The sequence below is a fragment of the Oratosquilla oratoria genome, chromosome 22, assembly GCF_046742065.1.
Source record: "Oratosquilla oratoria isolate Oo_2021 chromosome 22, ASM4674206v1, whole genome shotgun sequence".
Classification (NCBI taxonomy): Eukaryota; Metazoa; Arthropoda; class Malacostraca; order Stomatopoda; family Squillidae; genus Oratosquilla; species Oratosquilla oratoria.
The window spans coordinates 11,992,787-12,019,796 of NC_134798.1; the positions used below are offsets into that span (position 1 = coordinate 11,992,787).

Genomic DNA, 27,010 nt, shown 5'->3' on the forward strand with positions numbered 1-27,010 from the left:
CTTCACTCATTCTTTCCATGTGTCCAAACCATCCCAATACTCTTTCATCAATCCTATCTCCCAACTTCCTTTCCACCCCTGTTCTCCTCCTAACTTCCTCATTTCTCACTCTAGCCTAGTAACCCCTATCATACTTCTCAGGCATTTAATTTCAAACACATTCTAACTCCTTCTCTGTTCCTCTCTTATGTTCCATGTATTTACCTACTTGTACTAAATTGTCCCCCTGTGGTGGGGGGAAAGAATACTGCCACCAAGTCTTCCCACTTGAATCATAAGAGGCGACAAAAAGGGACGGGGATTAGGACTAGGCATCCTTCTCCCTGTAGCCCCACAGGTGACATTCCTTAAAAAAGTAAAGGCATAACAGGGCCTAGGATTTTTCCAACCAGTACCTTAAGGTTTGGGTTTTTTAATGTGCATGGATGTGGTACAGATGAGAGTAAAAGGGAAGAGATAGGCAATATGTTTGTGAGAAGAAAGATGGATGTGTTGGGATTGAGTGAAACTAAGTTTAGAGGAAGGGGCAAGTGTGAGTTTGGATGTGTAGTTTGGAGGTTCTCAGGAGTGAAGAGAGGATGAGGGAGAGAAGGGGTGGCTATACTAGTAAGTGAAGAGATTGGTAAATGTGTAGTGGAGTGAAAGGAGGTTTCTTCAAGGTTAACCCATTAATGACGATAATTATCTAATCAGTAAAAAACTTTAATTTTTGCAGAAAATATTTATTATTGACTCCCTTACAACTGTGAATATGAATGAATTAAGAAAAGTATATACAAGTTTGTTTTTTGACATGACAGGTTTTCCTGCCAGTCGGCAGTAGAGAGATGAAAAACTTGTCACATCTATCAAAAAACACTATAAACTAAAAATACTCATTCAATTTTAAACCAAAGCCTATTTGTGGCTATCTAATAGTGTCTCCTAGTAAGTAGACAGTGAATGGTAGCCTTCCATGCATTCAGGGTGAACAGGAACATCACACATTTCGCACAAATATACTGTCCTCCTTGAACACTAACGACACCGTGAGTTTGGTTGGTCCCCCTTCACAGTCCAGTGTTGTTTGCCATTGTACCTTACTGTGTTCTTTGCCAGTCCAGCAGGGAGTCTCCTTGGTCCAGGTGACTTTTTGCTTTTGCCAGTCCCTTTCATGATTGCATTGGCAAAATGCCGAATGAAGTCTAGTAAACCGATGTTATTTCCTAGTTTCCTGAAAAGCATCCACACATTCGTAACCTGAGCATTTATACTCCAAGCACATATTGGCCACCACCATTTTTTTGAGCGAATGCGGATCCTGTAACAGGAAACTTGCTGATCAAAGAGATCAACACCACCCATATATTGGTTGTATACCTTTACAGAGTCTGGCATGTCAATCTCAAGGTGCTTTCTCTCACCCTTACTCCACCTCTGCTTTGTGAATGGGGTTCTGTCTAACCTTATTTGAAGCAACACAAACCACTTTGTTATCTTTCCACTTGATAACTGAAGTACAACCAGTAAATGCTTCCTCCATGTAGCCGCAATTTTTCTTCTCCATTGATTTCTTTGGCATAAGTGGGGCTCCACAGAGACGATCTTCACGCAATGTTCCTGTCGCTCCTATACCTTGAACAGCAAATGTTTCAAGCAAAGGTAATGAAGTGAATAAATTGTCAAATACAACATGCTGACCTGCCTCTAATCCAATTTGGTTGACCATTTCCATCACTACATTCGGACTCGTGTACAGGTGCCACAGTGTGGCTCAGAATGAAGAAGGAATCCGTCAGCAGTACATGCTGCCCAGACCTTGAAACCAAATCGTATTGGTTTACCCCTAATAAACTGTTTTGATCCATGTTTACCGTAGTATGGAATCATAACCTCATCTACACTGTAGAATTCTTGTCTGTACCTTGATTTGTTGACCTCATTCAGATGCCGGAAAATCGGGCGCACCTACAAGAAAGAACAGGACCAATGTAACCAAACATAACATAATACACAAGTACCAAATTTAAAGTTCTCCAAGCAAGATCATAATAAAAAAATCTTAGATCATTGCTATCAAATATACTACTATAAGGTGGAAAATATACTGAGTGACAATTCTAATTTTACCTTGTAAAATTTGTCCTCTGTCATTTTCATGTTATCTGCGAAGTGCAAGCAGCGCATGATTTCTTCAAAGGTGTCTCTTCTGATACTCTCCGATATGAGTTGGTTGAAGACATCAGGAGACTCACACCAATATAGTCTTCGAACTGGAAGCTTGTTGTACCCAGATATTACAAGGGTGGTCATGAATAAGATCAGGTTTTCTTGTGTCACATTGTCACTTGAAAGAGATTTCTGTGCTGCAAACAACTTACTCTGTTTGCACACTTCATCTATCCACTTATCTGTCCAAAACAACCTGATGCAGTCCTCTGGGTTCTTTATTTCTTCCTTTAGTTTCATTAGGTCATCATTTTGTTTCTGATCATAGCCTGGTACAGTAGTTTTGACAAGAGTACTATTATTGTGCCAGTTGTAGTTCTTTTTTCGACGCTTTCCGGGAGGCTGAGAGGATGTTGAGGGAGCGTCTGGTTCATCATTCATATCATCCTCTTGAACAATTGTAGCAATAGAAACTACCTCAGAAGACAAAATTCTCCGTGGAAGATGATCAGGATTGCATGTGACTTCGTCATCTGAAGCATCTGAGTCACAATCGGTGTCCGCAGCACCATCCTCATGTGGTGGATTGATAGCTACTGTTGTGGCTTCACGATCAAGTTCTTCCAATATATCATGAATTTCATTCAAACTGAGACTGGAAACCAAGCAAACAAACAAATAAATACATAAAATAAATATCTACACGTTTTGTTATGCATCTTATTGTAGTTACAGAAATTGAGGCTACAAAATGCTATGCAATTTATTGTCAGAGAAACTACATAAATCTATTCTTAATATCAGTTTCTCTGCATGTATGGTAACAGTTGATATATAATAAGGCATGAGTGCAGTGACACTTAAGTCACATAAAGAAATTACAGTATAATTAGCATTAAAAACTCTTGGCTAGAAGAATCGTTTATCTGAATGCCGAGCGGCAGGAAATCCTGCCGGCAAGTTATTTTTTAGTAATATCTCCGATAATAAACAATTTGCTGATAATTTCTTAATACAGTTTTATAAGAACACCATTCTAGAGTAAAATAATAATAGCTACTATTCTAAGAAAAAAAAAAAATAGTTCTACATAACTTCATTTGTTGGGTGGTCGAGACATGTTTACAAGCGCCTTCACACTCCTGTGTATAGCACGTAACTGACACAGACTCACGAATCAGAGCAACACCCGGGGTGGTGACAAACAAGATGAAACCTGTAGGTATCTGCCCGAGTAGTGTTCAGTGCACTAGAACTGAATACAACGTGTCCTGACTTGAATATAGGCAGTGGCAGGATATCTTGCCAGTCGTCATTAATGGGTTAATGTGGATGAAGGTGAAACTGGGAAGGGAGATGTTGGTTTTTGTAAGTGCATATGGACCTGGTAGTGAGAAGAGTGTAGAAGAAAAGGAGGCTTTTTGGATGAATTTAAATGAGTGCATAGAGGGATTAGGGAGAAACATCAATGTAATGCTATTGGTAGACCTTAATGCTAGGGTAGGAAATGAACCAATAGACGGAGTGATTGGGAAATGTGGAGTTCCAGGAAAGAATCGTAGTGGAAAGTTGATGATGGAGATGTGTCTAGAAAAAGAGTTGATGATAGCCAATACAGTGTTTAGGAAGAAAGTCCAGCATAAGTACACATGGGAAAGGGTAGTGGATGGAAGGGTGGTAGATAGAGAATTAATAGACTATGTAGTGGTAAATGGGAGTATAATAGGAAGAGTTAAGGATGTACATGTTCTAAGGGGAGAGAGTGGGGGAATATCAGATCATTTTCTGGTGGAAGGTAAGTTGAGAGTAGAGGATAGATGGAGAAAGAGGAAAAGGTCAAAAGGTAGGGAGGTGCTTAGAGTGAACTGCTTAAATGAAAAAGAAAAGGAGTACAAGAAGAAGCTGAGAAAGGAGTGGGAATGAAGGATAGAGTAGAACTAGGAGTGGAGGAGAATGGGAATGGTTCAAGCAGGGAGTCACAAGGTGTGCAAAGATGGTGTGTGGAACAAAGAGGATGGGAGGAAATAGAAAGAAGGGTAGTGAGTGGTGGGATAAGGAAGCAAAAAAGTTGTAGAAGAGGTGAAGCGAGCTTTCACAGATTGGTTACAAAATAGGATGAGGTAATCATATGAGAGGTACAAAAAAAAAAGAGAAGAGAAGTAAAGCATAAGATAAAGGAGGCAAAGAGGAGAGCAGATGTGAAATGGGGTAAGAGTATTACAGAAAATTTTGAAAGTAATAAAAAGATGTTTTGGAAAGAAATTAAGAGAGGAAGAAGAGGCAAATCAAGTAGAGAAGAAAAAGTAGGTGCAGATGGAGAGATGATAATGGAAGAGAAGGCAGTAAGAGGAAGGTGGGCAGAGTATTTGAGGGAGTTGCTAAATGTGAAGGAAGATAGGGAGGGAAAGGCAGTGAGAAGCAATAAGAAAATGACCGTGATGAGTAAGGAAAATGGAGGAGAAATAGGGAAGGATGAAGTGAAGGCAGCTGTTAAGATGATGAGAGCAGATAAGGCACCTGGGTTGGATGGATGTCATGCAGAATGTCTGAAAAAGGAGGTACAGTGATGGTGGACTGGCTGGTGAGGTTATTTATTGTTTGTTTAAGAGAGGGTAGAGTGCTGGAGGACAGGAGGAGTGCCTGTATAGTTCCACTTTACAAGGGTAAAGGGGACAAGTGTGAATGTAGTAGTTTCAGAGGGATCAGCTTGTTCAGTGTAGTTGGGAAGGCTTATGGGAGGATCTTGATTGATAGGATTAGGAGAGGAACAGAGGGAATAGTTGGTGAGGAACAGTGTGAGTTTAGGACAGGTAGGGGTTGTGTAAATCAAATTTTTGTGGTAAGACAGATATGTGAGAGAGGTATAGGAAAAGTTAAGGATTTTTGGGGGGCTTTTATGGATTTGGAAAAGGCTTATGACAGGGTAGACAAGAAGGCACTGTGGGAGGTATTGCAGATATATGGGATAGGGGGAAAGCTTCTAGGAGCTGTCAAGAGTTTTTATGAGAGTAGTAGAGCGTGTGTCAGGATTAGAAATGGAGAGAGTGAGTGGTTCAAGGTAAAGGTGGGACTTCATCAGGGATGTGTTATGTTGCCCTGGCTGTTCAATTTATACATGGATGAGGTGGTGCAAGAGGTAAATGCAAGGGTAATGGGCCAGGGATTGGAGATGTTTAAAGAAAATGGAGAAAAGTGGGAGATAAGCCAGCTGTTGTTTGCGGACGACACTGCGCTTGTGGCAGGATCAGAGGAGGGATTGAGGAAGTTAGTGATAGAATTTGGGAAGGTATGCAAAAGAAGGAAGTTGAAAATAGATGTGGGTAAAAGGTGATGAGATTTACAAGGGGAGAAAGTGGCAGCAGACTGGAAGTGAGTATTAAGGAATAGAGACTGGAGGAAGTGGATAGTTTTATATGATTTGGGAGTGAATGTGGTGGGAAAGGGATTAATGGAGGTGGAGGTTGAATGTAGATTGAGAGAAGTGAGTAAATACCTTAGGGGATTAAAAAGTGTAATGAAAAATAGACATTTGGGAATGGATGCTAAGAGGAGATTGTATGAAGGTGTAATTGTGCCTCCAGCAGTATATAGGGTGGAAAGATGGAACATAAGAGAGAAGGAATTTGAATGTGTTTGAGATGAGGTGCCTGAGAAGTATGATAGGGGTTCCTAGGCTGGATAGAGTGAGAAATGAGGAGGAGAATGGGAGTGGAAAGGGAGTTGGGAGATAGGGTTTATAAAAGAGTATTTGGATGGTTTGGACACATAGAAAAAATGAGTGAAGAAAGACAAGTAAAAGAAGTGTGGAAGGTAGAGGTGGAAGGAGTGAACATTAGGGGTCGACCTAGGATTAGATGGATTGGGTAAAAGGGTCTTAGGGTAAGAGGGGAATGTCTGTTGAGGAAGGACGGGAGGGGACAGAAGACGGGGTGAATGTAGAATAGTTGTATATACAGTAAACTTCCACTTATCCAAACTCCAAGGGGGATTAGAAATGTTCGGTTAATCCGACTTTTTCATTCCCGTAGAGTTTTATGCGGTAATGTCAGCTGCAATATTCGTACATGTAAACTTTACATATGGAAATGCTTATAATAGTTCATAAACATATTCTATAGAGTATAAAGGAAATAAATCATACAACCAATAAGAAATGTTAATAATGCAACCAATATTGAAATGTATTTGTAATAGTTTTCATTTATCTTAGCACTTAACCTAAATTTCACTTTGTATCACTTGTCATTACTCAACATCCATGTCCGAGTGGACATCAGAAGCAACCAATATTGAAATGTATTTGTAATAGTTTTCATTTATCTTAGCACTTAACCTAAATTTCACTTTGTATCACTTGTCATTACTCAACATCCATGTCCGAGTGGACATCAGAAGCAACTAATATTGAAATGTATTTGTAATAGTTTTCATTTATCTTAGCACTTAACCTAAATTTCACTTTGTATCACTTGTCATTACTCAACATCCATGTCCGAGTGGACATCAGAAGCAACATCAACGGGTGGAGGTGAATCTGGGTCAGGTGTGGCAGATGATGTCGAGTGAGGTGGGGAGGGGGGTGGCAGGTCAGGACGAGTAGAAGGACCAGGTTTAGGGTCATCAATGATGTCGACATTCACATTTCTCCTTTCGTCTTCCACTCTGGCAGCATTTGCAGCTTTCTTTACTTTAGCCAGCTTATCCCTAAACATATCACGGATGTCTGCCTGTTTGATGTTCTCCTTGCGACGTGTCTCAAACTGCGCGTACTGGGACCTTAACTTGAACAAATCTTGGGCTGAAAAGCATGAGTGTTGTTCATAGAATGTGATGATATCTTGGAACTTGGTGTCTATCTGGTGCCACGATTGTTTCTCAGCCTGCTCCGACTCCTCTTCATCATCAGACTCTTCATCATCATCATCATCTTTCTTTGCCTTTGGATTCATTACAAAATCAATTAGCTCCCTGTCAGTGTAGACTTTTGTTACTGGCAGTAATTCATCAGCGGTAGCCCATTTCTCTAGATCTTCGTCTGACAGTTTGCACAGTGGGTGATTTGAAGGTGCATCTGCCAACACTTCTCTGATGGCCTGGAGATTAGACTGCTCCTCTGTTGCATCGTTGAATCCCTCAAAATCGTAGGCACGAGCGAGTGTTTCTACTTCAGGCCACATCTTTCTCCAGGATCTGATCAAAGTGATAGGCTTAACCAAATCCCAGGAATGGGCACTTGCTTTGAGAGCCTTGTAGATATTGAAGCTTTTCTGGAAGTCTGTTATGGGCCCATCATATCTCACACACCGCCTACTGAAAGCAGTCTTGTAGTTTTTCTTCAGAGCTTGCAACACACCCTGGTCCATAGGCTGGATAAGAGATGTGACATTGGGAGGGAGGTAGACTACAAAAATGTTTCCATTCCTCAGTTCATCTTCATGGGGGTGAGCACGACAGTTGTCCAGTAATAAAACCACTTTTGTATCTTCTGGGGCACCAATAGATTTTAGATGCTCTTTAACAGCTGGAACAAAATGGTGATGAAACTAGTTATGGAAAATTATTTTATCCATCCATGCACTGCCCTGAGAGTCGTAGATAACTGGTAAATGTACAACATTCTTAAAACACCTAGGCCTCCGGTACTTACCCACACAAAGCAACTTGAGTTTATGGGTACCAGCCGCATTCCCACAGGCCAAGATAGTTATGCGTTCCTTAATTTTTTTTTAAGCCAATTGCCACTTTCTCAGTAGGACCAGCTAGGGTAGAGTCAGGCATCATGCGGAAGTACAGGCCACTTTCGTCAGCATTATAAACAAACTCGGGAGTGAGATTGTGTTCACGGCATAGTTCTTTAAAAATGGCGCCGAATTCCTCTGATGCAGCTGCATTAGCTGACCGCCTCTCACCACACACATCAAGCCTCCTGATACCGTAACCTTTCTTAAATCTGCTCTCCCACCCTTCACTAAAAGTACACTGTGTTTCTATATTCATCTCCTCTTTAAATTTTTTGGCGTGCTCAATAAGAAGTTGACCAGTAACAGGACAACCTTCACTTCGCTGGTTAACAAACCACTCATATAACACTTTGTCTATATCTGGGACTAATGATGCCTTTAGAGTCTTACGTTTTTCTGAAACTTTAGCGAGATCACAGTTTAATACAGTATCCATCAGTTTCTTTTTTTGCTTTGATATATCATAAAGAGTTGTATGGCCAATATTATACTGCTCCTGGAGGGCGGCCCTGCTGACACCATCTTGCATTTTTTGGCAGATTTCTAGTTTCTGTTTCAAAGAAAGTACCACTCGCTTCCTCTTCATCACCTTGGATAACGAAGGTTTCGGTGGAGCCATGATTGTAGCCTGTTGAATCACTGTTGTACGAGGAAAATAATGATTTAAGGAGAGCTTGTGATACTGTATTGTCACCGAGAGGACTCACGAATGCATGTACTGTACCGCCAAACAGCCAATCAGGTGTAAACATGGAGTGTGCTGCCACCGTGTGAGCACTTGGTGTTTGAATGTTCGGTTGAGATCCAAATATGTTCGGTTAAAGCGATGGCTACCGTATTGAGAAAATGTTTGGTTAATGCAATTATTCGGTTAAAACGCGTTCGGATAAGCGCGAGTTTACTGTAAATGATCCTGTGATGCATGAGATGGAATGGGTGGGGGATGGGGATTGAGGGAGTATGTATGAGAAATAAAGTGATGCTGGTCAAAGGGATTTCTCCCCGTTTTCTCCTTTTCTGCATGAAGGGATGGAGAATTGGGGGGGGGTGCCAATTTAATGAGGCAACCTTGCTGTGGATGGGCTGTGTCTTGTGACTTGTGACACTGCTTCTAACCCAGGGCAGTGAACAAGATGCAGGAGGTGCCAAAATAAGAGGGAGGGAGGGAGGTAGCACTCTTTCTCATTAAAGCAATTTATTCTAAGCTCCTCCCTACCTTCTGTTATTTTGCTCTTTCTTAATCTATCCTCCACTCAGCTTACCTTCCATAAAAAAAAAAAAAAATCTGATATTCTGCCATTCTCTCCCCAAAGAATATGTACATCCAAAACTCTTCTTACTCTTTTCCTGGTTACCACTCTGTAGTCCATTAAAGCCCTGTCTACCACCCTTCCATCCATCACCCTCTCCCATGTGTACTTATGCTTGACTTTCTTCCTAGTCACTGTGCTATTATCAACTCTCTTTTTAGACATATCTCCATCATCAACTCTCCACAACAATTCATATTCCTAGAACTCCACATTTCCCAATCACTCCATCTATTGGTTTATCTCCTACCCTAGCATTGAGATCTCCCAATACCACTACATTGACATTTCTCCCTAAACCCTCTATGCACTCATTTAAATCTATCCAAAAAGTCTCCTTTTCTTCTACACTCTTCTCATTATCAGGCCCATATGCACTTACAAAGACCCCACATCTCCCCAGTTTCACCTTCATCCATGTTAACCTTGAAGAAACCTCTTTCCACTCCACCACATGCTTACCTATCTCTTCAATTACTAGTATAGCCACCCCTTCTCTCCCTTGCTCTCCACTCCTGATACCCTCCCAAATACACATCCAAACTCAAACTTGCCCTTCCCTTTCAACTTAGTTTCACTCAATGCCAACATAACCATCTTTCTTCTTACAAACATACTGCCTATCGCTTCCCTTTTACTCTCATCTGTACCACATCCATGCACATTAAAAAGACCCAAACCTTAGGGTTCTTGTTGGAGAACTCCTCCCAGACCCTTGTATACCATTGCTTTATTTGGGAATGTCCCCTTTGGGGGCCACAAAGAGCAGGATGCCCATTCCTCTTCTCCATCCTGTTTTGTCGCATTTTATGACTTAAGTTGGAACATTTGTTGGCAGTATTCTTTATTCCTTACCACAGGGTTCAGTGAAAAAGGAAATGTATAGTCAGAGAAATGGTACGGGACAATATTAAGAGTCGGGGGGGCAGCATAAAGGAGGGACAGTTGGAGCATAATAAAATAGCATAATTTTTCTATGAATAGAGATTTCCTCTATCACAGACAAAACGATGTGTGGTTCTGGCCTGTAGGGGCGTCCCATATAGACCTTAAAGTATCAGCTGCATGCTACTGAGCAATTTTAACCTCACATTAACATGAACTTAATACCCAGATGGAGTATATATTCAGTATATACAGTAAAAGCTCTTTTATCCGTTATTCTCGTATCCGGCTCTTTCTTATAACCAACATATTATTCATGAGGAAATAACAATTTTGTATAAAAATGTAAAAAATTCGAAAAAATAACATTTTAAATTCCCGCGCCACTCCCGCCGCCACCAGAGGTAGCACGCATCTTTCCCGCCATCTCCCACAAATCACGCCGCTCCGTCAGGCCCAGTGCCTATTGTAATAATACATATACATACATACATATACCAAGGCTTTTTCCCCCTTACAAGGGAGGTAGCCAAAAAGGAGAAGGCATAAAATCATTTCCACCCATTCCATCCCTGAATACACTCCACACCCCTCCACCCTCCCTCTTATCTTAGCACCTGCTGAATGACGGGTCATCCCTGCACCTTGTCCACTGCCCTGGGTCAGAAACAGTGTCGCAAGACACAGCACATCCACAGCAAGTCCGCTTCATTAAATCAGCGACCACCCCTCTCCGTCCCCCCATTGCATAAAAGGAGAAGACGGGGAGAAATCCCTTCGGGCTGCATCAAATTTTGCTCACACATACTACCTCACCCCCCATCCCACCGCCCATTCCACCTCATGCAATCACAACATCATCCATATACAACCATTCTCCATTCACCCCTGTCTTCTGTCCTCTCCCGTCCTTCCTCAACAGACATTCCCCTCTTCCCCAAAGCCCCCTTCACCCCATCCATCCTCCTCATCCTAGGACGTCCCCTCATGTTCACTCCCTCCACATCTGCCTTCCATACCTCTTTTACTAGTCTTTCTTCACTCATTCTTTCCATGTGTCCAAACCATCCTAATATTCTTTCATCAACCCTATCTCCCAGCTCCTTTTCCACCCCTGTTCTCCTCCTCACCTCCTCATTTCTCACTCTATCCAGCCTAGTAACCCCCATCATACTTCTCAGACACCTCATCTCAAACACATTCAAACTCCTCTCTTCTCTTATGTTCCATGTTTCTGCCCCATACAGTGCTGTTGGCACAATCACTCCTTCATACAGTCTTCTCTAAGCATCCATTCCCAAATGTCTATTCCTCATTACACTCTTTAATCCACCAAGGCATTTACTCGCTTCTCTCAATCGACATTCTACCTCCACCTTCACTCCACCTTTTCCTGCCACATTTGCACCCAAGTATCTAAAACTATCCACTTCCTCCAGTCGCTCTCCCTTAATGCTCACTTCCAGTCTACTGCCATTTTCACCCCTTGTACATCTCATCACCTTACTTTTACCCACATTTATCATTAGCTTTCTTCTATCACATACTCTCCCAAACTCTGTCACCAACTTCCTCAATCCCTCCTCCGATGCTGCCACAAGCGCAGTGTCGTCAGCAAACAACAGCTGGCTCACCTCCCACTTTTCTCCATGTTCTTTAACCATCTCCAATCCCTGACCAACTACCCTTGCATTTACCTCTCGCACCACCCCATCCATGTATAAGTTGAACAGCCAGGGCAACATAACGCATCCTTGATGAAGTCCCACCTTTACCTCGAACCACTCACTCTCTCCATTTCCAATCCTGACACAAGCTCTACTACTCTCATAAAAACTCTTGACAGCTCCCAAAAGCTTTCCTCCTATCCCGTATATCTGCATAACCTCCCACAGTGCCTTTCTGTCTACCCAATCATAAGCCTTTTCCAGATCCATAAAAGCCCAAAAAACATCCTTCCCCTTTCCTATAGCTTTCTCACATATCTGTCTTACCACAAAGATCTGATCTACACAACCTCTTCCTGTCCTAAATCCACACTGTTCCTCACCAATTACTCCTTCTGTTCCTCTCCTAATCCTCTCAATCAAGATCCTCCCAGAAGCCTTCCCAACTACACTTAAGGGGGTACGCGACACCTGGGGGGGGGGGGTGAATTTGGTCAAGATATGGCATTTTTCAAAACTGTGTTCAAAATGTTCGTATACCACTTAGAAATAAATCCCGACAAATAATTTTCCAGCCGCGCGCAATTTAAAGGTCCTGGGTGAGGTTTAAAGGGACAGATTTAAAGGCGCAACCCACACTAGAGGGAGGCGTGCCACTTAGGACCTTCAGGCGCAGCGAATAACGTTGAAATTTGATTGAATTTACACTCGCCCAGTGTATCAACGGCCAATACGATTGTGGAGGGGAAGGGAGGAAGGTGGAGGGAGAATATTTTGCCAACTTTGTGCGAAACTAAGCGTTAGTTCCCGGCTAGCTCTGAAAAGGGAAGTACGCAAGTCTCATGAGCTCTCATTGCAATCTATTACTTTAGCTAGTACATATTACTCTTTAGTACAGTCATCATGGGTAGCAAAAAGAACAAAAGAACATCACAATGACAAAAAACAGCAGTTAAAGATGGCAAGCAGTCAAAGACGACTAAAGATCTCACCACCTCTCACTCCACCACCGCCCTCACCTGCACCTCTGTGACGGTGACAGAGGTAAAGGACAACATTAGACTAAACAATTCAAAGAGGAAGATTAAATCCAAAGAAGAAAGCAAGAGGAAAAAGATCAAGGCTATACAGGAAGAAGAAAGAAGAAGGGACATCATATGATGCTGGAGGGGGTGCCCTACCAACATAGATTGGCGAGGGGAATCTGATGAGGAAAGAGAAGGCGCCCACTACTGGAAAATAAACCTCTTTCCAATGATTTAGATACCCTGAAGACCCCCAGCAGAGAGGTTTCATATGAAGAAACCGCCAAAGGTGCAAAAAAGCAAATTATATGATGTTGTCGTCTGTGCGTCGTCACTACTGTGACATACTTATACTTTAGTTTTTCAGTATTTAAAGTACTTATAATTAAAATATGTTGATCATTTTTACTGTACTTACTTATTATATAATAAGAATTAAGCCATGAAAAAATCAGTCAAATTGGTGAAACTATAAGCAAGGTACAGATATATTCATATTTCAAGTTGCCATATCTCCGTTCGATATTTTTCTACTTTTTTAATCATAAAAAATCTAATATACATCAGATTTAGATGAAACTTACAGGGAATATTACTTTTAGTAACTGCTAGGGCCGATCGTTCAAATATTTTGAATAGGATGAAAGAGTTCGGAGTAATAATGGAAACGAGCAAAAAAAATTGTATTTTTCACGAATTTTGCCAGACATTAAAATTGAAATGCCTGTATGCAAAAGTATAAAGGAAATTGTTCAATTACTCAATGACCGGCCCTAGGTGTGCCTACTGACTAATCATAGCCAAAATATAAAACAAATTGGTCCACGTATTATGGTGCTGTGCACTTTTAAATGTCGCTACTGGTATACGTACATGTGTACATGTGTACATACATCATTCTGCTTCACCAAAAATGTAGGCAATATGGATACCTATTTACCTGAGAAGTTTCAGCTCTTTACTCTAAATATTTTAGAAAATGACCTCCAGGTGTCGCGTACCCCCTTAAGGGGACCGGCTGATCAAAAGATGAAAATCTTTATTAATTGGGTTATTGCACAGAAATTTATGCCAGGAGTTAAGGACACCATATACATCTTTCCTAACCCAAAAAAACTAATCTGCAACCCTTTCATGTTTTGCCCCCCCATCTCCCTTTCAAAAAAATTGATAATTTTGAAATGACTACTCCTCCTATAATAATTGCTCTACATGAATGAAATTAATATGGTGGAAGGACCTTATCCAGACCTTCAAACTAATAGAGAGAAATTTTAGTTAAAGTAATTAGTTTGTGGAATTTTAATTTTTATATCTTTTCCCACCCCGTCCCCCTTCAAATAGGGAATTTTTTTTTTTGGCAAAAATTAACCCTTTCAGATATTAAAAATAATGTTCTATTTCATCAATCAGGCAGATTTAGACATATTATGTGTGAATTTTCATTGAAATTGATTAAGAAGTTATGGAGGAGTAGAAGTTTGAAGGTATAAAACTTAGGTTTTGAGATACGGGCCGTCAAAGTTTTCACTAACTTTGAACCCCTACATACTAATATAAGTAAGGGATATCATGGCATTTCCTTATCTAGCTTTTTAGGCTTGAATGTTGATGATATTTAGAATAAAATTTATTCATATTCAGTCATATATGTTGATGTCCAGTCATATATTCCTCTGGCTCCTGGTCCCCACCTGCATTTTAGGCAGGTTATTACATTAGGGTGTCATAGCTTGCTTACTTTGTAATTCTTGCCTTTTCCTAGCTTCCTGAAGGTGTTTGGTTTGCTTGCGAGGACATGGCATCTCAAAAATAGTATAACAGCTTGTCAAATGACAAAAGGATTGATGGTGGCTTGCAGTGGAGCGTATCACTCAATTTTTGTCTACTGTTTATCGCTTTCTGAGGCATCTACCCATTCTGGGGTCTATATATAACCTCTGGTACAGAGACAGAGTTGCCAGAAGTCACTAGGAATAGCACTCAATCATTACAAATTATTGTTATTTATTGCAATAATATATATATTGTAGTGACCAATACGTATCATAGGGCCGAGATGGGGGGAGGAGGGGGTTTATTTGCCATAACTACGAAAATAAGGCGAATTTTGATTAAATACTCCACATACAGACTGTCGATTGCCATACGCAGATGTAGAATTTTTTTCCCAGTTTTTCATTTTTTTCCCAATTTTCATCGATTCTTGACCAGCCGGTCCCCTTAACAAGCTAATCCCTCTGAAACTACTACATTCACACTTGTCCCCTTTTCCCTTGTAAAGAGGAACTATACAGGCACTCCTCCAGTCCTCCGGCACTCTACCCACTCTCCAACAAACATTAAATAACCTCACCAACCAGTCCACCATCACTGTACCTCCCTTTTTCAGACATTCTGCATGGCATCCATCCAGACCAGGTGCCTTACCTGCTTTCATCATCTTAACAACTGTCTTCACCTCATCCTTCCTTATTTCTCTTCCATTTTCCTCACTCATCATGGTCATTTTCTTAGCATTTCCCACTGCAGCTATCTTTCCCTCCCTATCCTCCTTCACATTTAGCAACTCCCTAAAATATTCTGCCTTCTCTTCCATTATCATCTCTCCATCTGCACCTTTTACCTTTTCTTCTCTACTTGATTCACCTCCTCTTCCTCTCTTAATTTCTTGCCAAAACATCTTTTTATTACTTTCAAAATTTTCTGTCATACTATTACCCCATTTCACATCTGCTCTCCTCTTTACCTCCTTTACCTTTTGCTTTACTTCTCTTTTCTTTGTACCTCTCATATGACTCCCTTGTCCTATTTTGTAACCAATCTGTGAAAGCTCGCTTCTTCTCTTCTACAACCTTCTTTGTTTCCTCATCCCACCATTCACTACCCTTTCTTCTATTTCCCTCTGTCCTTCTTGTTCCACACACCATCTTTGCACACTTTATGACTCCCTCCTTGAACCATCCCCATTCCTCCTCCACACCCAGCTCTACTCTATCCTTCACTCCCTCCCACTCCTCCTTCAGCTTCTTTTCGTACTCCTTCTCCTTTTCCTTTTCATTCAAAGAGTTCACTCTAAGAACCTCCCTACCTTTTGTCCCTTTCCTCTTTCTCCATCTATCCTCCACTCTCAACTTACCTTCCACCAAAAAACGATCTGATATTCCCCCACCATCTCCCCTTAGCACATGTACATCCCTAACTCTTCCTATCATAATCCTATTTACCACTACATAATCCATTAACGCTCTATCTACCACCCTTCCCTCCACCACCCTCTCCCATGTGTACTTATGCTTGACTTTCTTCTGAAACACTGTATTTGCTATCATCAACTCTCTAGACACATTTCCACCATCAACTCTCCACTACGATTCTTCCCTGGAATTCCACATTTCCCAACCACTCCATCAATTGGACCATTTCCTACCCTAGCATTAAGGTCTCCCAGTACTATTACATTGACATTTCTCCCTAAATCCCCTATGCACTCATTTAAGTCTATCCAAAAGGCCTCCCTTTCTTCTACACTCTTCTCACTACCAGGCCCATATGCACTTACAAAGACCCACATCTCCTTCCCCAGTTTCACCTTCATCCACATTATCCTTGAGGAAATCTCCTTTCACCCCAGTACACGTTTACCTATCTCTTCACTTACTAGTATAGCCACCCCTTCCCTCCCTCGCCCTCTCTTCACTCCTGATAACCTCCCACTTACACTCCCAAACTTACACTCACCCTTCCCTTTCAACTTAGTTTCACTCAAAGCCAACACATCCATCTGTAATAAGACACCTGATGTTAAGCATGCGGCTGTCTATTAGCAACTCTCTCAACACACAAACACATACCGACAGCAAACAAAGGAGCGCACTTCCAGGAACTCGCTGCACCGACGTATGTGCACATGAGTCACGCCCACGCAGCGCTGGTGAGACAAGAGCGAGCTAACCCGCCTCCCCCAGCTGCACACCACACCCACTCCTCTCAGTTTTGCACGTGTGTTCATACAGTGCAGTCATTCCTAGCCATTTCATCATGCCAAAGGTGGTCAACAAGCGGAAGCGTGTGGTGCTTACTCTCCAGCAGAAGGTGGAAATCTGCAAGCGCCTGAATAAAGGAGAGAACAGGAAGCTACTAATGGAAGAGTTTAACATTGGTTCGTCGACTATATACGACATCAAGGCCCAAAGCCAGAAGTTACAGGACATCATCTAGGAAACAGACTCCCCCAAAGCTGCCGAGAAACGCTGCACCCTACAACAAAAACGTGTGGACACTTTAGACAAGGTGCTGTATGAGTGGTTCTGCCTGAAGCGGTCAGAAGGAGCAGCGATATCAGGCCCGATTCTTTGAGAAAAAGATAAGGACTTTGCTACGAAGATGGAGATTGAAGATACGTGTCAGTTCTCTGAAGGGTGGCTACACAAATTCAAGATTCGCCATGGAATACGCAAACTTGATGTGTCAGGGGAGTCAAAATCTGCAGATCAACCTTCTGCTGAGGAATTCATAGACAGGTACGTTCATTAACGTTTGCCGTCATGGCAAAGATAAAGAAAGATTCACATCTCTTATTTTTTAGCGTATGTTACATGGATGCATTCTAATCTTCTTTCCCTCTCTTTCACTCTTAGATTTGCTAAGTTGGTTGCTAAGCATGATCTCACACCGGACCAGATCTACAACCCAGATGAGACTGGCCTGTTTTATCGCTGTTTGCCAACGACAACTCTGGCAAGTGAGGCTGAAGCAACAACAAAAGGATTTAAACAGAGCAAGGATTGTCTGACTGTGCTAGTGTGTGTGAACATGGCAGGAACTCATAGAGTGAAATTGTGTCTCATTGGGAAGTACAGAAAACCTCATTGTTTTAAAAATCTAGTTTATTTGCCTGTAGATTATCGTGCCCAAAGCAATGCATGGAAGGATGCAGAGACCTTTACCAACTGGTTTAAGCACGTGTTTGTTCCAGCAGTGAAAGAAAATTTGAAAAAGAAAGGAATGCCTGAGGACAGTAAAATTGTGTTGTTGCTAGACAATTGTAAAGCGCATCTGCCAGCCGAGGAGTTGAGTGTGGGTAACATCTTTGTTGTTTATTTTCCTCCAAATGTTACCAGTTTAATACAGCCCATGGATCAGGGTGTAATTCAAAATTTCAAAATGTACTACAGGAGGAATTTTATGCGGCAGTTGGTAAACTATGATGAAGGCACTATTCCCGACTTCCAACACGCATTTAATGTAAAAGACGCTGTGTTTATGGCTTCGCTTGCATGGAAGGACGTAAAACAACAAACTTTGATGCGATCATGGTGTAAATTATATCCTCTCGTCATGTTTCAAGAGGAAGAAGGAGATGAGGATTTTGAAGGTTTCGTTGTGAAACAAAGGAAGGCAGTGATGGCTGAGTTGAAGGATATGTGTGGTAGTGCTAAGCTTAGCGTCACTGATGAAGCTCTTCAGGAGTGGATGGAGGTTGACAATGATGAAGCTATCACCCCCACTAACTGACGACGAAATCATTCAGGCAGTGATTGAGGAGAAGCATGGTAAGGAAACCGAGGCTGATAGTGAAGAGGAAGATGACCCAGAGCCAAGAGTAACGTGGAAGGATGCTGCTAAAGGATTGGCAACATTTATCAAGTTTGCGGAGCAGTGCACCTACATGGGGACTCACGACGTGATGTCTCTTCACTGTCTTCAAAATGAATTTTTAATGCAGAGACAAACATTCTAAACAAAGAGACATACGTGATTTCATGAAAATAAATAAAGATAAATAAATATGAATATACTGGTAAATAAATAAACAACAAAAGTGAAGCCATTGAATGAATTTTATTTAAGTACTCTATGAATAAAGGCAATAAATGTATTTTTTTAATATTCCTTCTCGTAACCGGGATTTCCCCTTTCCGGCACATCATTGGTCCCACTCGTGCCAGTTAAAAGAACTTATACTGTACTCTGAAAATCATTTCATTGGCATTGTGTCTAATTTAGCAGTTGCATTTTCATGGCTGCAGACTTGGAGATCTGTTGAAGTATGTCATTATTCCAATGAATTATAATTTCTAGAGTACTATGGAGGTAGATTACTACCAGACACTATTAGTTTTCGGTTGGCATCACAAAAGATGTCATTTTATTCTATTTTATTTATTTATTTATTTATTTTTATTTTATTTTATTATTATTATTTTTTTTCACTTTTGTAAAGCATCTTTGTGTAATGATCTTAACAATTGCTCCTTACAGTTTTGGTTCAGAACCCTCACCTTTACCTTAGCCCTAGAGTGGCTCCTACTTTCTGAGTTCTAATAACACCACTGGTTATGTCATTCCTTTATGGCTGTTATATATATATATATACATATATATATATATATATATATATATGTGTGTGTGTGTGTGTGTATATATATATATATATACTGTATATATATATACACACAATTTTTCATGGAAAATACTGATATATATATTTGTCATAGATAAGATACATCATACTTCTTTTCCTAATTGGACTAATTTTATTTTTGTATTTAAGGAACCATTGCCAGATGCCAAAAGCCAGTATTTTCTACAAAGTCTGAAATTGCTGTTACTAGTATCTCATAGTGCCAAAGCCTCAGCTTGGCACCACACAGCACTGCTGGCTCAACTGGAGAGACCACTCAAAGAATTGCAGGAGAAGGTTGTCAGTCTTAACTTGCATATTACCAAAACTCTGACAGCTAATAAGGTAAAGACCCAGTCACCTAACTTTTAAATAATATAGGTGCACTTCAGTGGGTTGGAAAATTTCTTACTTTAGTTAATCTGCAACTCCAGGTGTTTCTTGCAAGAGACCCATGATTCCCAGGTAACCAGCATCAGCCAACAGATTGGTCCATAAGGAAGAGATATTGTGTTGTTGTCTGGGAAAGAAAAGATAAGAGCTGTGTACAAGGCCATAACTTGTGGGGGGAGGTTATAGCTCCCAAATATTTCTGCATGTACATTTTTGTTTTAGTGCTAACTACCAAATTTAATTGTGTAAGCAAAGATAGGTATTTTGTTGAGATATGTAAATCTAAGTAGCATCTAAAATGTCAGTCAGAGTTATGACTGGTATATTTACCGTATTTTTCGGACCATAAGGCGCTTCGTACCATAAGGCGCACCCGTAATTTGCTATTCCCCGTCCTTACATAAGGCGCACCTGACCATAAGGCGCACCTGGTTAGGTAGGTCAAACACCACCAGAGGCGCCACCGTCGATGACGAGCACAATAGCGCGTCATTTTATGCGCACGCCATGCAAACGGCCAAATTTACATACCGCAGGAAATTTCATTCATACAAATGTTATGCGAGTGTATTTACTACGATCGTAGTAAATTTCAAACAATTACATCATCAGTTACCTGTCGGTACATAAAAACATAAGATAAACATGGCGGCTTGCATTCAGCAGTAAATCGAAAATTGGTTTATGTTTCAGTGTAAAAAATGAGCTAAATAAATTCAGTGTATTGGTAACTGACCAAAATTAACGAAAACTACTAGTCTCGCGGATTGTTCTAATACAATAAAGGCAGCGTGTTACGGAAGAGCTGAGAAATCGGTGGTACTAATTATTTTTTTTTTTTTTTTTTTTTTTTTTCTATCGGGTCGGATTATCAGATAACAACAGCATCAACGTCCATCCCGCCATCTTATCTATGATCACTGGTGGTATGAATCAAACTTCACTCTATTAAGTTTCTTAATACAGTATTATGTTATTAGTGTAATAGACTTATAGTTGAATTATTTGAACTATTTTCTTTAAAATGTGTGATTTTCATGTAATATGATCAAAGAGAAGTTACGTTTTTATCCTCCGTAATATTACGGACCACAGCTACGATTCGTCCTGCCCGCTATCTATGATCATTGGTGGTATGGATCAAGCTACACTATTAAGTTTGTTACTGTTGTGTTATTAGTGTAATAGATTGCATATAGTTGAATTATTCAAACTATTTTCTTAAAATTGTGTGATTTTCATGTAATATGACGGTATTCGTAGCTGTGGTGGGTAATTTTACAGAGGATAAAAACGTAATTCTTTGATTAAATTACATGGAAATCACACATTCTAAAGAAAATAGGTCAAATAATGCAACCATATGCTAAATTCTTATATAAAATTGTGCCTGTCAGTAAAAACCGTCATTGTTTACGTTTGATCGGCGATTAGTCAGACCGCACGTTTCGGCCCGATTTTCCCTTCAAAATGCAATATCTAGAGAACTAGGACAGCTAGATGGATAATTCAAATTGCATTGTACTCATAGCGACTTTCTGCATACCATGAGAACTACTTCAGCTCAAATATCAGGAATTCCATTTTCATGTTGACCTAGCTAACCTGGTCTCGTCATCGGATATCATGCAAATGTGAGTGCATTCAGAACTGAACATTTTCGTTGTTGAATGAGAAAAATCGGTTGGGATTTAGCAAAATTACAAAAATAAATTATATATATTTTTATTTTGGTCAGTGAAATCAGACCACCTCCATGGACGGTCTGCCCTGCCAATACCCCTATAAAACAACAAACATGTTACGGGAATTGTGGGGAATAAAACCAACAGTAGCAGTTTATTCCTGGAATTCTCTATTCACTTAAAAACACAAGATTACAAATAAAGGTAAATTTTTGTTTCGACCATGGGCGCAATATAGCAATAGAAAATTAATTATTAATTTTGTAAATTATAATGTATCAACGTAATATGCAATTTTGTGAGCGGAAATAAAAAAACAAAAAAATTGCTGAAACGGATTTCGTAAGTAACGAAGTCGTGTCGGACGAATGGTACGCCATGTTTGTTATGATAGATGCCGACGTCGAAGAAATGAAAGGGTGATAAATTCGTCTAACCTAATCTAACCTGTGTTTAATAAATCATTACCTGCAAATTAAATGTCATCCGGCTCGTCCTCGTTGTCGTCGTCGTGAGAGACGTTGGCGTCCCGATCCTATGCTACCGACTTCTTTCATTAGCATATTACGTTGATACATTTTAATTTACAAAATTAATAATTAATCTTATATTGCTATATTGCGCCCATGATCGAAACTAAAAAAATACCCAAATGACTAGTCTGAGTGGAGCGAGACTAGACCAATGCAAAATGGCTGTCTGTGTTGTGGACGCTATCATGTCATAGCCATGATAGCGTGAATGAATGCGGTGGCATGGACCCGAAAACTGTCGAAGTTTTCGCAATTTTCTTGTCAAGATACATGCACCTTGGTTATAACTTGGTTGTAACTTTTGTTAAGCCTATGCACTGTTGCCGTCGGCAGGCTAGCTACGAAACGTGTCAAAATAGTACGTCACTATCCGAGGCATTTTTTTGCACTGAAGCCACACATAAGGCGTACCACCCGATTTTGGCCGATTTTAAGGATTTTGCCCACGCCTTATGGTCCGAAAAATACGGTACCTAGTTGTATTATATGGGAAGGGAGCTATGCTCATGGTGACCTGTCTTTGTATCTTTTAGCATCAAGTTTTCTTAAAATCTTGAATAGTGTTTGAGGTTGTGTCTTTATGGTAGCTGCATCTGGGGCAGTTTGATATTATGTTACTGTTTCATTGTTGGGTGGTGGTTTGAATGCACTCATACCAGTGTGGTTCTTGCTTATTACAATAAGAATTTCTCAGCAATTGGGTTCATGTCTGGGGAAGTCTCTCTCTTTAAAACTTGCTTAGTAGCTTGGTCACTTGATAGATACTGATCCAGGGGAAAATCATGGAGGTTGTTTTTTATGCTAAGAAAATTTTCATAATATGAATAGAGGAAGTATTTTTTTTAGACTAGAGTGGGTCCTGCCTTTGACTTGGCTACCTCCCTTGTAAGGATGATGATGGTGATGACTCTCTCCAGGTTGTCTGGCCGAGCAGTCTGTCTCCATGAGAAACACCATAGCTGGAACAGGATTTTCCCATAAATCATTTATAGAGTATATGTTGTGTTGTTGGTGTGTACAGTTGTGTACAATGCAACCAAAGCTGCTACCAGGGATTCATGCTACCCTCCAGGGTAGCAAGGGCTTCTTGTGAGGGTTTGGCCCCCAGCTCCTTTTGGGAGTTATGATGTGGTCCTACAACATAAATGCCACCACACCAGGACCTTATAAGGGAGGAAAAGTCCTTGGTATATATATATATATACATACATATACCAAAGGCTTTCTTCCCCCTTATAAGGGAGGTAGCCAAAAAACAAAGACATAAAAACCACTCCCACCCATTCCATCCCTATCACACTCCAGCCCCCTCCACCCCCTTCCCTCCCTCTAATCTTGGCACCTCCTGGATGATGTGTCATCTCTGCATCTTGTCCACTGCCCTGGCTCAGAAGCAGCATTGGAAGACAGCACATCCACAGCAAGGCCGCTTCATCAAATCGGCGAACCCCCCCCCCTCCTTCCCCTCATGCAGAAAAGGAGAAGACAGGGAGAAATCCCTTTGGGCTGTGTCAAATTTTTCTCACGCATACTCCCTCTCCCCCCACCCCCTACCCATTCCACCTCATGGATCACAGTATCATCCATATACAATATGATATGTATAGATACCAGAGAGAAAAGGAGGAGAAGGAAATAGCTAAGGAGATTCTGAAAGAAATACAGGATGAAGGGCAAAATTTTGATAAAGAAATCGACGAAATCCATAAAATAGGCAAATATTCAAAAGAAAAAACATAGACCTCAGAAATAAAACTAAGAACCCAAATGATAGCTGAAGAGGTGTTATCGAAAGTAGTTGAATTGGCAAACAGCGAGAAATTCAAACATATATGGATACAAAAGGAAATGAGTGATGAGGGAAAAGAGACAAAGCTCTCAGAATTGAAGCCAATGATAGATATGAGAAGAGAACAGAGACCGAAAAAAGCGAGTTTTTTTGGAGAGTGCTGGACTTGAGACTGAAAAAATGGTACATCAAATAAATGGAAACTTAAACCAAAAAAGAAAAGAAAATAAGGAACTAAAAGCGGCATACACAAATATCAATGGCAGGATCTCTGGAATCAATTAACTAAATGACTATTTAGAAGCAGAAAAACCTGACATCATGGGAATTGTGGAGACAATATTGAAAGCACCTCTTATCAACAAGCATAGTGGGACATGGTCTATACAACCACTGGGTGAAAAATAGAACAGAAAAGCATGGGTGAGGTGTCATGATATTGACCAAAAAGGGTCTGAATGTGACAAAGATTATTGAAGGCCAAGGCAATGTAGAATTAATTATGATAAAAATTGCAAACAAAAAACTGAAAAGCAGAAAATTTGTAGCAGTGTATGTATCACCAAAAACACGTGTGGTTGGACAGCGAACATTCCAAATTATTGAAAGACACAATGATTGTGCTAAACGAGTTACTGAAAGAGGGTGGAAACATAGTAATCATTGGTGATTTTAATACAAAAAAGACACAATCTGGGAAGAAATGATAGTTAAAGGGGGAGATGACCTTTGGAGCAACATTCTACTGGATATGACCATCGAATACACCTTAACACAATGGGTTAAAGAAAATACTAGATATAGAAACAATGAGGAACCGTCGAAACTAGACTTAATATAAACTTCTGAACCAAATATTGTGAACAAAATGGAGTATAAAACACCAATTGGAAAGAGTGGCCATATACTAATAGAGTTTGAATTAAAAGAACAGAACAATGTAGACAGGAATGACAAACACAGAGAAGGAAGATTAATGTACAACAAAACGGATTTTGTTAAACTAAGAAAAAAATTCCAAAACACAAACTGGGATAAATTCTCTAAAGAGGAAACAAAGATGGAAGACAAAAGGAACATATTCAAAGAAAAGTACAAGGAAGGAATTAACAAATGTGTACCAAAAAAAGAAGAAAAAAAGAGATTTACATAAAGAGTTGGTTTAACAAAAGGTGTAGTGAGGCTAGAGACAGGAGAGACAAAGCCTGGAAAAAATGGGGAAAAAAACAAACAAACATCCAAATGGCAAACATATATAAAACTTAGGAACGAATATGTGAATATATGCAGGAAAGAAAAAAGAAATTATGAAAAAGATATTATAGACAATGTAAGGACTAACCTAAACTCTTTTACAGATATATAAATGAAAAACTAAAGGATAAACATGAAATAGTGAAATTGCGTGGAGATAAAGAATATATAGATGACACAGAGATGGGAGAAGTTATGATCAGACATTTTAGATCTGTTTTTACAATTGAGAGCTCACAATCTTGGGAAGATGGACAACAAGAAAGATCACCCATGATGAAAGAAATAAAGGTAACACAAAAAGAAATAAGAGACCAGAAAAAAACCTAGATGTCAGGAAATTGCATGGACCACATGTAATCACAAATTGTATACTGAAAGAGTGTATAGATGAACTGACAGATAAACTATACAAGATAATTGACTTCTCACTCAAAGAGGGAAAGGTGCTGCAACATTGGAAAGATGCAAACATAGTATCAACATATAAGAGGAAATAGGGAAGATCCTACAAACTTCAGACTGGTATCCCTTACAAGCACAGTAGCAAAAATATGCGAAAAGGTCATCGGAAATAAATGGACCAAACATACATACATATACCAAGGCTTTTTTCCCCTTACAAGGGAGGTAGCCAAAAAGGTAAAGGCATAAAATTATTCCCACCCATTCCATCCCTGAATACACTCCACACCCCTCCACCCTCCCTCCTATCTTAGCACCTCCTGGATGACGGGTCATCCCTGCACCTTGTCCACTGCCCTGGGTCAGAAGCAGTGTCACAAGACACAGCACGTCCACAGCAAGGCCGCTTCATTAAATCTGCGACTCCCCCTCTCCGTCCTCCCATGCATAAAAGGAGAAGACGGGGAGAAATCCCTTCGGGCTGCATCAAATTTTGCTCACACATACTATCTCACCCCCCATCCCCCCGCCCATTCCACCTCATGCAATCACATTATCATCCATATACAACCATTCTCCATTCACCCCTGTCTTCTGTCCTCTCCCGTCCTTCCTCAACAGACATTCCCCTCTTCCCCAAAGCCCCCTTCACCCCATCCATCCACCTTATCCCAGGACGTCCCCTCATGTTCACTCCCTCCACATCTGCCTTTCATACCTCTTTTACTAGTCTTTCTTCACTCATTCTTTCCATGTGTCCAAACCATCCTAATACTCTTTCATCCACCCTATCTCCCAACTCCCTTTCCACCCCTGTTCTCCTCCTCACTTCCTCATTTCTCACTCTATCTAGCCTAGTAACCCCCATCATACTTCTCAGACACCTCATCTCAAACACATTCAAACTCCTCTCTTCCTCTCTTATGTTCCATGTTTCTGCCCCATACAGTGCTGTTGGCACAATCACTCCTTCATACAGTCTCCTCTTAGCATCCATTCCCAAATGTTTATTCCTCATTACACTTTTTAATCCACCAAGACATTTACTCGCTTCTCTCAATCTACATTCTACCTCCACCTTCACTCCACCTTTTCCTGCCACATTTGCACCCAAGTATCTAAAACTATCCACTTCCTCCAGTCGCTCTCCCTTAATGCTCACTTCCAGATTACTGCCACTTTCACCCCTTGTATATCTCATCACCTTACTTTTACCCACATTTATCTTCAGCTTTCTTCTATCACACACTCTCCCAAACTCTGTCACCAACTTCCTCAATCCCTCCGATCCTGCCACAAGCGCAGTGTTGTCCGCAAACAACAGCTGGCTCACCCCCCACTTTTCTCCATTTTCTTTAACCATCTCCAATCCCTGACCCACTACCCTTGCATTTACCTCTCGCACTACCCCATCCATGTATAAGTTGAACAGCCAGGGCGACATAACGCATCCTTGACGAATTCCCACCTTTACCTCGAACCACTCACTCTCTCCATTTCCAATCCTGACACAAGCTCTACTACCCTCATAAAAACTCTTGACAGCTCCTAGAAGCTTTCCTCCTAGCCTATATATCTGCAAAACCTCCCACAGTGCCTTTCTATCTATCCTGTTGTAAGCCTTTTCCAGATCCATAAAAGCCCAAAAAACATCCTTACCTTTTCCTATAGCTTTCTCACATATTTGTCTTACCACAAAAATCTGATCTACACAACCTCTACCTGTCCTAAATCCACACTGTTCCTCACCAATTACTCCCTCTGTTCCT

At 40.6% G+C, this 27,010-nt stretch overlaps 1 protein-coding gene across 9 annotated transcripts in view; it reads left to right on the forward strand.

Annotated features, from left to right (window-relative positions):
- The window catches only part of LOC143037431 (rotatin-like), a 463,326-nt gene that overhangs the window by 367,808 nt on the left and 68,508 nt on the right, over positions 1-27,010 (forward strand). For 8 of the 9 annotated variants that reach the window (XM_076205620.1, XM_076205622.1, XM_076205623.1 and 5 more), the window contains one exon: positions 19,333-19,527. In XM_076205620.1, coding sequence (XP_076061735.1) covers positions 19,333-19,527 — 195 coding nt within the window. Of the gene's footprint in view, positions 1-17,416; positions 17,557-19,332; positions 19,528-27,010 lie in introns of those variants that run through there. The other variant, XM_076205629.1, reaches the window with a different exon arrangement.